Source organism: Chiloscyllium plagiosum, unplaced genomic scaffold, assembly GCF_037043375.1.
Source record: "Chiloscyllium plagiosum isolate Xiang-an unplaced genomic scaffold, Cpla_swu_hap1 HiC_scaffold_53X, whole genome shotgun sequence".
In the NCBI taxonomy this organism is placed as follows: domain Eukaryota; kingdom Metazoa; phylum Chordata; class Chondrichthyes; order Orectolobiformes; family Hemiscylliidae; genus Chiloscyllium; species Chiloscyllium plagiosum.
This window is the reverse complement of record NW_028270191.1, coordinates 14,831,398-14,847,444: the sequence shown is the minus strand read 5'-3', so window position 1 is coordinate 14,847,444 and position 16,047 is coordinate 14,831,398. Positions and strand designations below refer to the sequence as shown.

Sequence of the window (16,047 nt, the reverse complement as noted above, 5' to 3'; positions counted from 1 at the left end):
CCCCATGGGATAGAACTAGTCATTCCAGATATTAGTCTGGTAACCTTCTCTGAAAAGCTTCCAATGCATTTACATCCTTGCTTAAATAAATAAGGTGACCCAAACTATGCACAGTATTCCATATGCATTCTCAACAGTGTCCTGTAAAACAGCAGCATGATTTCCTTTTGTTTCAATTCCCTTTGTGATTAAATGACAGAGGTCTGTTACCTTTCCTAATTAGTTGCTGTACCTGCAGACTAAGCTGTGATTCATGCACTGGGAAATCCAGATCCTTCTGTAACTCAGAGTTCTGCAACCTCTCACTATTTAGATGATGCAGTTCTTTTTTATTCTCCCTGTTAAACTGGGCAACTTCATATTTTCCTATATTATACTCCATTTGCGTCATTTTTGCACAATTACTTCACCGACACATATCCTTCTGCAATGTCCTTATGTCCTCTTCACCACTTACCTACCAACCTTCCTATCTTTGTGACATCTGCAAATTTGGCAACCATACCTTCCAGCCCTTCATCCAAGTCATGTATATAAATTGTCAACAGTTGATGTCTCAGTTCTGATCCGTGTGGCATACCACATCTTGCCAACCTGAAAAAGACCCATTTATGCCTACTTTCTGCATCAAGTTAACCAACTAATCGTTAATCCATGCCAATATGCCATTCCCACACTACAAGTTTTATTTCTGCAACAACCTTTGATGTGGCACTTTATCAAATCTCGAAAGGAAATCTAAATACAATACATCCACTGGTTTCCCTTTATTCATAGCACATTACTCTTCTTAAAGGAATCCAATAGGTTGGGTCAAACATGCTTCCCCTTTCACAAAATCATGTCAACTCTGCCTGAGTACCTTGAACTGGTCTAAGTGGCCTTTGGAACATTCAATTCTAGTCTATATGCAGTCCACTGACATGACTGACAGCAAGACTGGAAGAGATCTAGATGCATGTGAATGTCTTTACCACACACCAAAGAATTTCAAACTGGTAGAAAACAACTGTTCCAATACCTCACTGTGTAGCTCTGAGCCAAAAATGTGAAGCTAACTGATTTAAAATCAACCACTGTTTCTGTTTCTGGTCACCAAACAGCAAGTCTGGCCTGTCAGCAGTCATCAGATGAGAAGTAAATTTGGGCTCAACGCGACGTAACCTCCTTCCCAGTTCCAAACGAGGTTCAAACAGTGCCACGGCACTCACTGTCTCAGCTCACAGGTGAACAATGGCACCGGGAAAGGGGTGAAGAGTGGCACTGGGAAAGGGTGAAAAGAGGGTGCCAACAGCAAGCCCACTTTCCAATCAGAAGTTAATGTCTTCCGGAGGGGAGGGATGTTATCCAGACAAAAATAAAAACCTTTATTACAGTATACCTCAAACTTATTATACACTGGAAAGCTACTCACATTGTGTAGTTATCGCTTTTTTTCTGGTAATTACCTTAATAACTTCAGGGAACTGACGTAACCTCTTTCCACAGGGGGCGTAATATGTGGTTTCCCCATGCAGGCGGGTCCCAACAGTCCTGAGTCTGATCTCACGCCTCCATCTGACAAACACAATAACTTTATTATTTGGGATGCAAAAACCAAATGCAAATTTATTTTTAAAAAAGGCATCTATTTTTCTTTCCTCCTCTTTCAGTTAATGGTATGACTCTGAATCTTGAACTGAGGGGGGCTGGACAGACAGTTGAGACATTGAGTAAATTCTCTCGCGAGGTGATCGGATTGAAATATTGAAGTTTTGGAATGGGCTTGACCGGAGAATCACTGAAAGGTTGGTTCCTCTTGGCTGCGGAATCTGGAATAAGGGGCCATTATTTAGGACTGAGAGGAAGAGAAATTTCTTCACTCAAAGGGTTGTGAATTTTTGGAATTTTCTACTCTGGAGAATAATAAATGCTCCATTATCATATTTAAGGATGAGATAAGACAGGTTTTTGATCTTGTTGGGAATCAAGAAACGCAGGGAATAGGTGGGGGAAGTGGAATTGAGACTGAAATTCAGCAATGATTTTATTCAACGTTGAATGGTAGAGCAGGCCATATGGTTTGCTCCTGCTCCTCTATTTTACAGGCTCGGACAGCTCAGGTAGGCCATTCGACCCATCATGTCTGTGTTGGCAGGTATTTTCCCTCTGTTTCTATTGGGAAATGCCTGGCCTTCACTCACAACCTCTTCAAGGCGGAGATTTGAAAAAGACACACCAGCACCAACCTCCAGAGCAACCATTTACACTGCAATAGCACCCCATCTGTGCAGAAAGAGCACTCTGAGCATTTCATAGAGCAGGGGGAAAAAAAAGCTGGACATTGGACAGAACCAGGTTAATTGAAGGGATATGCTTTTCAGGAGGCATTTGAAAATAAGAGAGAGAGGTGGCAGGGCATGTTGTTCTCAATGATGAGGAGATAGTGCTTCAAAGAACAATCAGTAAAGTAAAATGTGAGCAGGAAACTGGGGGAACAGTGGGTACACTTTGAAAAATTCATTTACGGGATGTGGACATCACTGACGAAGCCAGCATTTGTTGCCCATCCCTTAAGGTGGTAGTGAGATGTCAGGGAGGGTGTTCCAGTGAAGGAATGGTGATATAGTTACAGGCCAAATGGCGTGGGGTTTGTGGGAACAAATGGATGGAGTAGATTACTGAGGTAGGTTGGGGTAAGGTCATGGGATAACTGCATGCACAAGTTGAGCGAGCATCTTAAAGTCAAAAGACCCTAGATTAGAGAGTCAGTGTAAATTAGCAAAGGCAGGAATTAGGGACTCCAGCAGTTTGTGCAGAGGGCTACAAGCTACAAAATTCTTATAGTTTATGAAGGGTCACAGAAGAGAAAAATGTTGAATCAATTCAGCTTATGCAGGACTTAATGTGGTTCAGGTGGTATGAGAATGCCTTAGGGCTGGAGAATGAGAGATGGGAGAACAGTATTAATGGCAGGAGACAAGGCATGGGAGAGGCACAGGAGTTTTGATGTAGTGACAATAGGGCAAAGGTAGGTTCGCGATGTTATCGAGCATGAGATTGAAGGACAAGAGAGGATTGAGGGAGATAAAGAACTACATGGATAAGATGAATTTAATAAAGGCTGAGGTATATCGTAGGGAGGCAGACACTGAATATTGTAGTGGTAATAACGTGGGGGATAATGACAGAGGTTAGAGTGAGATATATCAGAGAGTTCTTTTTCTGAGGTGATAGTTGAAGGAGTTTGGAAAATGCAGAGGTGTATTTAATATAAAAGACATGAGGAAATGATTGGAGTGTACAGTGTTGGTGATAGAACATCCTAAATGGCTCAAGGATACATGCTGATGGAATCAGTGTGCTGTAGCTGTCCAATGGGGACAGCGAGATTCAGGGATGAGGAAAACAAGCGTCAGATGAAGTGAGGAACGATGAGCTTAGGTCAATCTAAAATTGTTGAGAAGAAGGAGTTATTCAGTGTGAAGGCTGATGGCAGACAAGGGTATGGGGGGAGCGAACTCAGAGTTGGAGGTTGTTGTTGAGAATGTGTTGCTGGAAAAGCACAGCAGGAAAACCAATGTTTCGGGCTAGAGCCCTTCATCAGGAATCCGGTGATTTCCCTGCTCCTCAGAAGCTATCTGACCTGCTGTGCTTTTCCAGTAACACACTCTCAACTCTGATCTCCAGCATCTGCAGACTTCACTGTCTCCTCAGAGTGGGAGGTTCCTGAGGCATGTGACGGATAAGAAGAACCATGATGGAGAGGTGGACAGAGTGAAGTGTTTGAACATAAGGGAAACAGGAGAAAGGGGGAATAAGTATGACACTTCAACCACTGGTGATTTGGTGGAACATGGAACAGGAAGGAGTGGGCAGGTAGTGAATTGGGAGGATGTGAACTCACAAGAAGCAGGAATTTCTGAAGGCTGGTACAGAGAGGCAGGCCAGAGCTTTGGTAAGTGGGTAGTTGAGTGATGAGAGAAAGAGACAAAATATTGAGACTGGAGTGTGACTCAGAAGTGCAAAGAGGAAGAAGGAAGTTGGCAAAACGTTTGAGAGATTAATAAGGTACCGTGAGATAGCAACACAGCAGTTGAGTGGTGACTCAGGTACGTGACAGTGTAGGTGTGGAGAAGGATACTCAGCCTTGGGCAGAGGGAAGCTGTTCTGTTCAAAGGTAGCATAACGTGTGGGCCAAGAAACACCAGCAATAATGGTTACAAAACAATCAAAACATAGAGTTCCGGTTCGAGGAGTGGTGACAGATGGGAATGATGCTACATCTCAAACAGGAATTGAGTGAAGCCTCATGACAGGCTGGGGTAAGTTCGGAGACTGATTGGGAACAACTGCAAATGCCAAGGTTAACAAAGTTCAAAGTGAAGAGTTTATACCAACCGTAAGAATAAGATCCCCATGGCTACAAAGTCCTTTGAATAGAGGCTTGAGAAAGACAAATGAAGTCCAGGGTCAGTCTGCCATTTAATATTTGGGGGGTTGCCAAGCAATTGGGGGTGCCCTTAATTGGCCTAAAACATTGGAAGGTCCAGAATGACCTTGAGAGGTTGGACTGTGTGGAATTGACCAGAGGATTGGAAAGGGACAAGCCTCAATTCTGGTGTCAAAGGTCTGAGTGTGGCACTGGGACTTGCACAGACATTGGTTTGCAGTGGACAAGGTGAATCAGGACAGCAACACCAGCACCAGAAGGACAGCCGTGTCCCCTAATAGCACTAGGACAGCAGACATGCCCAGTAGTAGCACTAGGAGGACAGACATGCCCAGTAGTAGTACTAGGACAGCAAACATGCCCAGTAGTAGCACTAGGAGGACAGACATGCCCAGTAGTAGCACTAGGAGGACAGACATGCCCAGTACTAGTACTAGGTGGTCAGATATACCCAGATGTAGCACTAGGTGGTCAAATATGCCCAGTAGTAGTACTAGGTGGTCAGCCGTGCCCAGTAATAGCTGCATAACCAGGAAGCAGTTTTTCAGTACAGATTAATTGCATCCTCAAAGAGAACGATTTTCCCAATCTTTTAATTTCTGAGCTTCAGGCATTTGATGATAGGGTCGCTCACTGCCTTTGAAGCCACATCATCCATCGATATGGATGCTGAAAGATGCTGGAGAAAGAGGAACACCCTGAGGCAGCTACTACAACATTGAAACTGCTGCCAGGAAGGATTTCTGAGCTTGGTACACAGGAGCAGTGCGAGGAATGCCATCTCTGACAGCTAAACAGCAATGGGTTTTGGAAATCAATTCCAGAAGCTGTGTAGAGCATGCAAATCAGAAATGCCTCAGCAAAAATCTATATCTTCCTTCCACTGGAGGCAGCCTTATTCTATTAAAACATACCAGATGATCACCCACCCACCATTGTCAAAACTGGCAAATATGTGCACTGTGAGATATTGAGACATATAGAGACATATAGACTAGGAAGGTCTCAGGGACGAGTCATGATCTATACTGAGTTAGCTGCCCTCAATCACGAGAATGATAGTGGTATCACAACTTGCCTCTGCACCAGACTGAGCACTGCAGTTACTCATTGCACCAGTGAGGTAGCCAGAGTAGGCCCGTTCTGAACCAGTGTTACAGGCGATGAGCTCTATTGCTAAAAACAGATGATCAGGAAAGGTCTGAAGTCAAAGGTACACTTGGGACTTGAACGGCCTGGCAGAGCAAAATAACGGAGTGCTTCACTGATTGACCAATTGAGAATCAGCATGTGTCGGGAAATAAAAGCAGAGAAACAACTTTATAAAAAGGGAGTGTTTTATTTTGAAATTAACTTACATACAAGTTATGGAACTCTGGAGAAAAAGGTGTGGCGCTTGGGACTTTCATCGGCATCAGTATGCGGATTGCAAGGTGGACCAGGACAGCAAGCCCAGCAGCAGAAGGACAGCCGTGCCCAGTAGTAGCACTCATCCCATCAGCTGGGATGCCAGAGGGAGACGGAGAAGCTACAGTCCAACAAAACAAGATCAGCGTGTGGACCGAAATGGAGCACTCTTGTCCTGTCATTCAGGAAAGCAATGGAACCACACAGCCGAATTCTGTCAGCTATCCCAATAAAAGAAATCTGGGACATTCAGACCAAACAGAATCAAAGATCCAATGAATATGAACAGTTGAGAATCAAACTTCAATCACAAATGTTATGTATGCATGCAATCGTTTGCTTGAGAGTCAAAGAAGAAGTAGCTGATCTATTTGTTATCATCAGGAACATGAGCAGAAGGCAACAATAGAAGTTGTAATTCTGATGATCACTGTGTGAGCTGTTACCAACGACCAGAAATGAAGTCAACTCTCTCGTCTGGATGAGTTGTCCCAAGTTCAATACCTCGATTGCGCTGTATTACCTGAACTTAACCCAGGACCTAATAGGGAAGCTACCAACCAGTCTCAGCAGCCATGGAGGAGTCGAAAACATCAGCTCCTGCTTGAGTGCTGTCCAGTGAGCTCTGCTGGAACGTATAGATGGGTGTGCACTGTGAGAACGTGACTGGGCTCAGCTGTGAAGGGCCACTTGGTACAATCATCACACACAGTGTTGAGACCCAGGCGTGATGGATTGTCATTTGTGCAAGATACCAGGGGACTGGTGGTGCCCATGAGAAAACATATCTCAGCATGCATCAGCACTGATGGGAAAGCAGGAGAAAAAGAGAAAATAAACGCCTGGAGTAAAGTTTCCAAAACCTACAGGTGCGTCAGAGCAGGAGATGGATCAGCAGTTTTACATAGAGAATGAAGGAAGACAAAGGACTGTGGGATCACCACTACTGTAGTATTCTCTTCAATTGGTCACCATGGCATTACTTTGGTAAAGAAACTGGCATCTTGACTGTAACTGTACCCTTTGGCTTTGCAACTAATATCACAGGGGGAGAAATTTCACAGAGTCAATGTGTTCATTTTAAATAAATGTCATAAAAGTAGCACAGACAGGAATTGCATGCAGTTGCTCCCCAATGGTATAAAAATTAGCGCAGAAAGGAAGTTTAGGACTTTGGATAATAATGCTTGCATTTATATAGCACCTTATCAAATCGCAACGGCTCGAAGTCTTTCACACAATGAATGATTTTCAAATGCGCGACAGTCCTTGTGCAGAACACAAGCAGATAAAAAGTTGCAGGTAGCAGTTCACAAAACTCTGGAAGGAAGCCCAGAAGAACAGGGGAGCCTTAAGTTACCTTAAGTTAATTGGTCCCCAGAATAAGAGAAACCGAATGTCAGCCACAGCCAGCAGATGAGGCATTTGAATGCTAAGAAAGATCTGGGTACAAAAACTGACCATTCCCAATCTCACTGCAGACCTGTAATGCAGTGATTGCTCCAGTGCAGGAACAAAACCTTATTACATTTGACCAGAAATACCTCAAAGGACCTTTGAGATTTGAGTGGCAACAGCGAGCCAATAATTATGTAGTCAGGGTAAGAAGATAGTTAAATCAATGTCCCAGATAATCAAGCCTAAGAATTTCCTGTGGTTTAATCAAACTCTTAGAATAGCAGTCAAGGCTTCCTCACAACAAAAAAGAAATACACAAGATAGACAGATTGGTTATAGAAAGAGCCACTAAAGATATTGAACATATATGTATTGAGTTGGAACAGTTACGAAAATGAGGAGGGGACCATGACATTTATAGTTGGGAATTCCAGTTGGTCCTGAAACTAACACTAGTTCGAGACAGCAATCCACGCAGTGATCAGATTTGCCCTTAACCAAGGAATGACTCTTATGCGAGTTGCTCTCAATTGGGGCTCTCTGGACTTCTAGCAAATCTGTTACTGGCTCCTGTATTGATAGCCTTAATAAACATCAGAGAAAATTACCCGTATTGCAGTGGAATGCGCAATTCGCGTTCATCAGTTACTCTTCTACGTATGCATTCGCCTGTGGGGAAGAAAAGCAAGAGGACATTTTACTTCCACATACAAGCCTCTCTATTGCTAGCACGTGGTGTTTATGACCCACCTTGCCAGAGTCCTAGCTATTTATGCATCACTCCAACATGCACCGCACTCACTAAATGTCACATTACAAGGTGGTGCCAAAAATTCTGAAAGGTTAATTATTTGTAAATTCCCTCCTTCTACCCCCAATTAGCATCTGTGGTATGCTGTCTGTTTTCTGTCTTGGCCTTTGGTACTTTACTATTAATTCCCTCAGTAAGTAGTACATTAAATACACTAAATACTGACCTCCAGCAACTGGGCATGCATGCATCACATCCATCTCCCATTACTCTGCAGTTGGCCATTCAGGGGTGTGTAAGAGCAGTCCTGTGTGACTTCACAGCAGAACAATTGACACTAGGATGAAACCTGCCACCAGTTGCAGTCTGGTACATTGGTGCAATAGCAAGGCAGAGTGGCAGACTAAAAATATTTTTTTTATCTGCTATGCCACTCAGATTGCCCATTCCTAGAGCTCCACACTAGGAAGACATGAAGGTCATCTTCAAATCCACTGAAGGAATCAATGTCTTTATGTTAAAATAACTACATTAAAATGTGCTTATTAGCCATTGATAACAGGTAAGAGATACTCTAAGCGGATCTTAGCTACATATTAGATCCAAAGCCTACTTATGAGACCTTGCTGCAGAGGACGTTACCATTCTATCTACTCTCAGTAGTTCCCCATGTCCTCCCTGAGACCTGGTCAGAATGAACAGTGATCACCACATGTGGAAACCATTCAACTTGCAATGGTTGTTCTTTGGAGTAAAAATGAGATATAAGCACACAAACCTGTCGACACTTCCAAATGAAATTCCTTTAACTATTTCGACAAAGAAGGTTGCACCAAACTGGTTAATGTCTTTGTTCAAAAGGATCTCGCACCCCACATTCAATATCGCAAAAAAACAATTTCACTTTAGCTGGGTAAAATCTCTCAACTTCACGCTCTTAACTACCTCAATTCCACGAGAAGCTGAAGCTTGAAACACTTAGCGAAGTTGTTGGATTTTTCCCACTCTTGATTTCCTTGAAACAATCAATGTATGCTACTTCCTGACTGAATAAATTACCCCTGTTACTTCTCGCATACACTTCTCCACTCTGCTAAATAAATATAAACTCCACAATATTAACCCAACGAATACAGTGACCCAGAGTCTTGACGGTAAACCTAGCCATTAAAAACCATAAGTATCTTATGAACGAGTGGTACAATTCTAGTCAAAGCCTGATGGTGTATTTGTAGGAGTCAGGATTTGCCTGGATCTTTAGGAAGTGCTAATCACTCCTTTTAAGGAGGTTTCTCCCCTTCTTCTTGGCTACTGTTGTGCCATATGTCACTCCTCGTTACTAGAGGCAAGATGTTCACTAAGGATGCTTGAGAGTTTCTCAGAATGACTCTTTCCTCCAAATCTTTCCACCATGCAAGGAAGCTCCCCTCCCTTTGCTACAATGAGAATAAGGGATTCAGCACAGAAAGTATACTAGGTGCAAATGGTTTCATTCAACTATTATGTGGTGCGGAAATATTGGAGCAGTGTAGCCACCTAGAATTTCATCAGGTAAGAAAAGGTCAATCTCAATCAACAATTAGGGTTGTCAATGGTTCCAGGGTTGTCCTGGAGTCTCCAGGAATTGAAGACTAGTTTCCAGGACAATGCTGCGAGCATCGAGAGAACCAGGAAAACAGCCACTGGGCCACTGAAAACTTGCTTTCTTTTAGAAAAAGGTTCTTCAGGTACATTTGTTTTTTAGTTCTAACATCGTTAAATATGGTGAAAATGCTGTTTGGTTAATGGCAAAGAATCATGCAGTTAGCTAATGAAGAGAACAGTTGCTTTCCAATTAGATCAGATTCCCTATAGTGTGGAAACAGGCCCTTTGACCCGACCAGGCCACACCACCCAAACCCATTTCCCTCTGACTAATACACCCAACACTATGGGCAATTGATATCGGGAAGCGAGGATGGACATGTTAGGCAGCCAGTGGCAGCGGGTATAGAGTGGGGTGATCGCACCCAGGCTGTCCTGTGGCAAAACCTTAAGGAATGTGTTTAGCTAGAGTTGGCAACTTTAGGGAAAGTCAGAGTGCTGCAAATTATTGCCCCCTCCCCCTAATAACTTGCTCACAATTAGGTCGAGAGTAAAAGGCTTAGGGATTTAGCAGTACTTTGCCTGCACGCTTCTTTGCCTGAGATATAACCAGGGCTCTGACAGCCCTGTGATTTCACGGCTGCAGAAAATGCCCGAGGATTTCTCTCCTCCCACTTTCTTCTAGTTGCAACTATACTGAAACCAATGCCTGGCGGAGCAATACCAATACCTGGTGTTCGGAGTCAAAATGGCATCAAATAACTTTTGATATTCTAAACTCTCATTGATGTGGAGCTCAAGAATTTTCACTATTTCGCCACTTGTACTTCATTTACTGCCAAAGTGGGCAAGGTACAAAATACAGGACAGTTACGTAGTCCCAGTGATCCCAACTCATTAAATGGCCGCTTTCGCAGAAGTCCAGCGAGCAGGTGAAGTGTTCAAAGTGTGACAAACACAGGGATTTTAAAAAAATGCAAATCAACGAGGATTGCAAAGAAAAGGAGAGTGAGAGATAGGAAGAGAGAAAGAAATGATTTGCATTTAAATTGCGCCTTATCATGTCTCTTAGAAACTCAAGTTGCTTCACATATAATGAATTACTTAAAGTGCAGTGACTGTTGCTTTGTCGTCAAACGCGGCAGCCATTTTTGCGCACAGTAAGCTCCCACAAACAACAGTGAAACAAATGAGCAGCTAATATTTTTTGGCGTAGCTGGTTGAAGGAGGAACATTGGCCAGGATACTGAGGAGAACTCCCCTGCTGTTCTTCCAATAGCGCTTTGGAATCTTTAAACGATCACCAAAACAGGCAGACGGGCCTTGATTTCAGGTATCATCCGAAAGTCAACACCTCTGACAATGCAGCACTCCCTCAGTGATGTACTGGGAGAGTTAGTTTAGATTTTGGGCTCAAGTTGCTAGAGTGAAGCCTGAAACCACAACCCTTCTGCAAGAGTGCACTCAACTGAGTTACCAAATGAGCCATGCTGGCACACAGATGACACCATTTAGAATTGTTACACCAGGTATTGGTTACCAGCTAAGCAGGGTGAACTGAGCAAGGTGTGAAATGCATGGGGATTATCTAACCCCCATTAATTTCAGCTCCTAATCAGCTGGCTTTGTAGCAGCCCTGAGCTCAGCCTCTTATCCTCTCTACTCTTAATGTCTAAAGTGGCAGCATTTTGCAATTTTACTTCTGGATGCAACGAACAGAGCCTCAAGATTAAATTGTCCAATTGAAGCAACGCAGCTCCTTGCTGGTTTAATGTGTGGGGTGGGGAGGAAGAGAGAGGGATGGGGCGTGGTTTGAGCTTTTGTCGCTGAGTGGAACACTGGGTAGTAACTGCAGCTGTCTATCAACGGGCTTTGAGCTCACCGGCACTTCAAACAAATGAATATTATTCAATCTTGTCACATCAAACTTTAAGATTGGGAAATAACAGCTTGAACATGCCTGAGCTCTGCACATCATATTGGAAAACACACTGTCGTAAATGCTACCACTTCAGTCAAAAAGCTAATGGCTTAGCCAGCTGCCAGTAGGCATCCTATTATTCTGTTTAGCCAGATGAGACTGGCTGGGTTTAAAGTGGCAGCTATAACTGTAAACAATTAACCAATACATGGGCTTTCAGAGGCTGAGCACAGCAAACTGCTTTTCAATCCCAAGCTTTCTATATACACACACACACAATAAATTACACTGCTCTCAAACAGTGGACAGACTTGCTGCTGCGTTCTCAAGCTGCACAATTTGGTTGGATTTGCCGCAGAATTGTGGGGCCCTTCATGTATAATTTTGCCAGGAAGAGGAACTAGCTTAAAAAGCACAGCAAGGGCATCTCCCCCCGGTAGCCTCCTGTGTCAATGCACAGCTGAGCTCCACAGACCAGAAAGGCCACTGGTCTGCGTGGGACGAGCTGATTTTAGCTAGGGCGAATGAAAGGGGTGTTATAATTGGCATCAGTGCCTCCTGGAAATGGAGGGAAAATTTAGATGCAGAGTCAGCTCAAGACAATCTCGTACACCTCACGTAGCACTGATGACCAAAGCTCAGAAGCCAGTCACCTGCCTGCTGCACAGCACGAGGAGAGAAGCAACCCATTAGAGAGAGGGAGAAATCTCCGAAGAAGGAATGTAGCTACAAAATCAGTGCCGATTTCTGTAGCCTCTGCTCTACTCTGTTGCAAAATCATAGGTTCAGAGAGGCCTCCTTTTAACAAAAAAAAGGGTAGCATTTATATCTTGACAGAACTTGCTAAGTCATGACTCACCTTTACTTGTGGCAGAGGATGATGGCGTCAGAGGTGTCAGTGGGACAGAATCCTTCTTTTCTTTCTTCACAGGGGTTTTGAAGAGTGTGGAGGATTCCAGAGAGCGGGCGCTGTTGCTTTCAGGAGCACCAGGGCCGTCAGCATCAGCATCAGACAGCGTGAGAGTTGACATGACCAGCTTCGAAAGGATTTTTACTGCTGCAGCATCAGGATCCTCACACTCATCGGTTTCACTGTCTGAGACAGTCAGATCTGTACAAAATTTAAAAAAAGGAGCACCATTACATTTGGCATAAACAGCTTTTCACAGATGCACAAGCCGATATCTCAAAGGGCATCAATACCATTTTTGCTCCAAAATAGAAAAATGAGTAACATTTGCTCAAGTTTTACCTACCTCCCCACCCCACGTCACCACCCCCCTGCCCCAACCAGTAAAACAAGTGCTGACTCACAACTTGACAAAGACAAGGATTGGTTCAAGTTCAAATTTAATCTTGTAGCCTAAAGAATAAGTAGGTGTCTCCAAGCCAAAATACCTCCCTGGGCACTCTTTCCTTCAAAAGGATTTGTGAATATTCTTTGTTGCTGAATAATTAATCCAATTTGATATCCAATATTACTAATACTGGGTGCTTTGTAATAGCAGCTGTGGTCACCATTTGGGAACCGATGTTTGTGGGTCATATTTTTCCTTCCGTTCTACTGGCTTTCACCATCTCAATCTTATTTTGGCTGTTGACGAGGCAGGCAATACGGCGAAGAAGCTACAGTTGTACAAAGCCTTAATGTAGTAAAACCTTCCAGCCAAGGCACTTTGCAAGAGCAAATTTAAGAGGGAGGCGTTCCATTTCTGAGCTCTTAATGGAAGGATATGACAAGAAATTGAGGAATCCAGCCCATGGTTATTTTGTCCTTTAATTTTCTCTTCTTTCATCACTCTAGCTGCTTTTCTCTATTTGCTGTTGAGAGGGTGGTGATGAGCTGCCTTCTTGAAGTGCTGAAGCCCATGTCCTACTGGCTACTGCCTTCAGCTTCCATGTTGGAAGATACACTGAGTACACTTCAGTGGGGAACTTTAACACCCATCACCAAGAGTGGCTCAGTGGCATCACTACTGCCTCAGCTGGCTTAGTCCTAAAGAACATAACAACTAGACTGCACCTGGGAGATGGTGAGGGAACCAACAGGAGGGAAAACCCAATTTGACATCCTCCTCACTCATCTACCTGTGGCAGATGCATTTGTCCAACACTATACTGGTAGGAGTGACCACTGCACAGTCCTGTGGTGACAAAACCCCAACGGAACACTTTCAATGTGTCGTGTGTTTAATAGGATAATATTCAGAAAAGATATAACAACTCAAGGCTGAGCATCTACGAGGTGCTGTGGGCCACCGACAGCAGAAATGTATTCAACTGCAATCTGTAACCTCGTGGTCTGGCATTTTTCCCCGCTCTAGCGTTATCAAGTTAGGGGATCAGTTCTGATTCAATGAAGAATGCAGAAGATCATGCCAGGAGCAGCACCAGGTACATGCTGGACCACAGAAGCAACATGAGACAGACATAAAGAAGCGATCCTAAAACAGTGGATCAGATCTAAGCTCTGCGGTTCTGCCACATGCAGTCCTTCATGGTGGTGGACAGTTAAACAACTCACTGGAGGAGGCCGCTCGAACATTTCCATCCTCGACAATGAGGGAGCTCAGCACGTTAGTACAAAAGACAATGCTGAAGCATTTGCAAACCATCTTTAGCCAGACGTGACAAATGGATGATCCATTTCAGTCACTTCGTGAAGTTCTCAGTGTCTCAGGTGCCAGTCTTTAACCAATTTGATTCACTCCATGTGATATCAAAGAACAGCTGAAGGGACTGAATACTGCAAAGTCTATGGACCGTGACAGATTTCCAGACTTGTGCTCCAGGACTAGAAACAAGGCTAAAAAAGTTGAGAGACAGCTCAGAATAAGACAGAAGGCTGTGAATTTGCAAAGAAACATTTGTTATATGCATTTGTTCGTTCATTTTAGATTAGATTAGATTCCCTACAGTGTGGAAACAGGTCCTTCAGCCCAACCAGTCCACACTGACCCTCCGAAGAGTAACCCACCCAGACCCACTTCCCTCTGACTAATGCATCTAACACTCTGGGCAATTTAGCATGGCCAATTCACCTGAGCTGCACATCTTTGGACTGTGGGAGGAAACCGGAGCACCCGGAGGAAACCCACGCAGACACGGGGAGAATGTGCAAACTCCACACAGACAGTCGTCGAAGCCTGGAATCGAACCTGGGACCCTGGTGCTGTAAGGCAGCAGTGCTAAACACTGAGCCACCATGCCACCCCTTTTGTGGAGTTACGTTTTGACCAGAGCAGGGAAAAACAATGACCCCGGTACTTGAACTTGGAAAAAAAAGCAGAACAAATCCAACCCATTCAACACCACCACACAAGACTGCTCACAATCATCATCAAAGTGATGGAAGTTGTTGTCAATTGTGCTACCAAGAAACACTTCAACAATAATCTACTCATCAAACATACCAGTTTGGATTTGCCAAGCTGATGGGTTCCCAAGATCATTACAGTCTTGATCCAAACACGGACAGAAGAGCTGAATTCCAGAGGTGAGGGGAGACTGCCTATCCTTGACATCAAGACAGCATTTGACAAAGTGTGGCAGGAAAAAGCTCTTGCAAAACTGGAGTCCATGGAAATCTGGGGGAAATTTCGCCACTGGTTGGAATCCTATCCAGAACAACAAAAAATGTTTGTGCATGTTGAAGGTCAAAGATTTCAGCCCAGGAGATCTCTGCAGGAGTTCCTCAGGGGAGTGTGCGAAGCCCGACAATCTTCAGCTGCTTCACCACTGACCTTTCCAGTCAGAAATGGGGATGTTCACCGATGACTGCACAATATTCAGCACCATTTGCGACTCCTCAGATACTGGAGCAGTAATATCCAGGCTTGGCTGACAAATGGCAAGTTACATTCACACCACACAAGAGTCAAGTAATAACTATTTCCAGTAAGAGAGAATGTGACTGTTTATACCACTGCTGAATCCCCTACCATCCTGTCATTACCATTGACCAAAACCTGAACTGGACTGAACTGTATACATACAAGAGTCGAGAGAGTGGTGCTGGAAAAGCACAGCTGGTCAGGCAGCATCCAAGGAGCAGGAGAATCCATGTTTTGGGCAAAAGCCCTTCATCAGGAATGTCGATTCTCCTGCTCCTCGGATGCTGCCTGACCTGCTGTGCTTTTCCAGCACCACACGCTCTACTCTAATCTCCAGCATCTGCACTCCTCACTTTCGCCTGTATAAATACAAGACCAGGTCAGAATATAGGAATTCTATGATGAGTAATTCATCTCCTGACTTCCCAAAGCCTGTCCACCATCTATATGATGCATCAGGAGTGTAATGGAATACTCCCTACTTGCCTGGATGGGTGCAGCTCCAACAACACTCAAGAAGCTCAACAACATCTAGAGGTAAGCAAGCTGCTTGGTTGACATCCCATCCACCAGCTTAACATTCACTCCCCACACCTAGAAGGACAAGGGCAGCAGAGACATGGCAACAGTACCCCCTGTGAGTACCCCTCCAAGCCACCCACCATCCTGACTTGAAAATATACTGCCGTTCCGTCATGTCACTGGGTCAAAATCCTGGAAT

At 44.1% G+C, this 16,047-nt stretch overlaps 1 protein-coding gene across 4 annotated transcripts in view; it reads right to left on the bottom strand.

The window, feature by feature from the left end:
- Positions 1 to 16,047, bottom strand: part of LOC122543362 (bromodomain adjacent to zinc finger domain protein 2A-like) — a 133,422-nt gene that overhangs the window by 50,499 nt on the left and 66,876 nt on the right. For all 4 annotated transcript variants that reach the window (XM_087985647.1, XM_087985648.1, XM_043681996.2 and 1 more), the window contains 3 exons: positions 12,353 to 12,604; positions 7,846 to 7,906; positions 1,449 to 1,557 (listed from right to left, as the gene is read on the bottom strand). In XM_087985647.1, the coding sequence (XP_087841773.1) occupies positions 1,449 to 1,557; positions 7,846 to 7,906; positions 12,353 to 12,604 (422 nt within the window). The remainder of the gene's footprint in view (positions 1 to 1,448; positions 1,558 to 7,845; positions 7,907 to 12,352; positions 12,605 to 16,047) is intronic.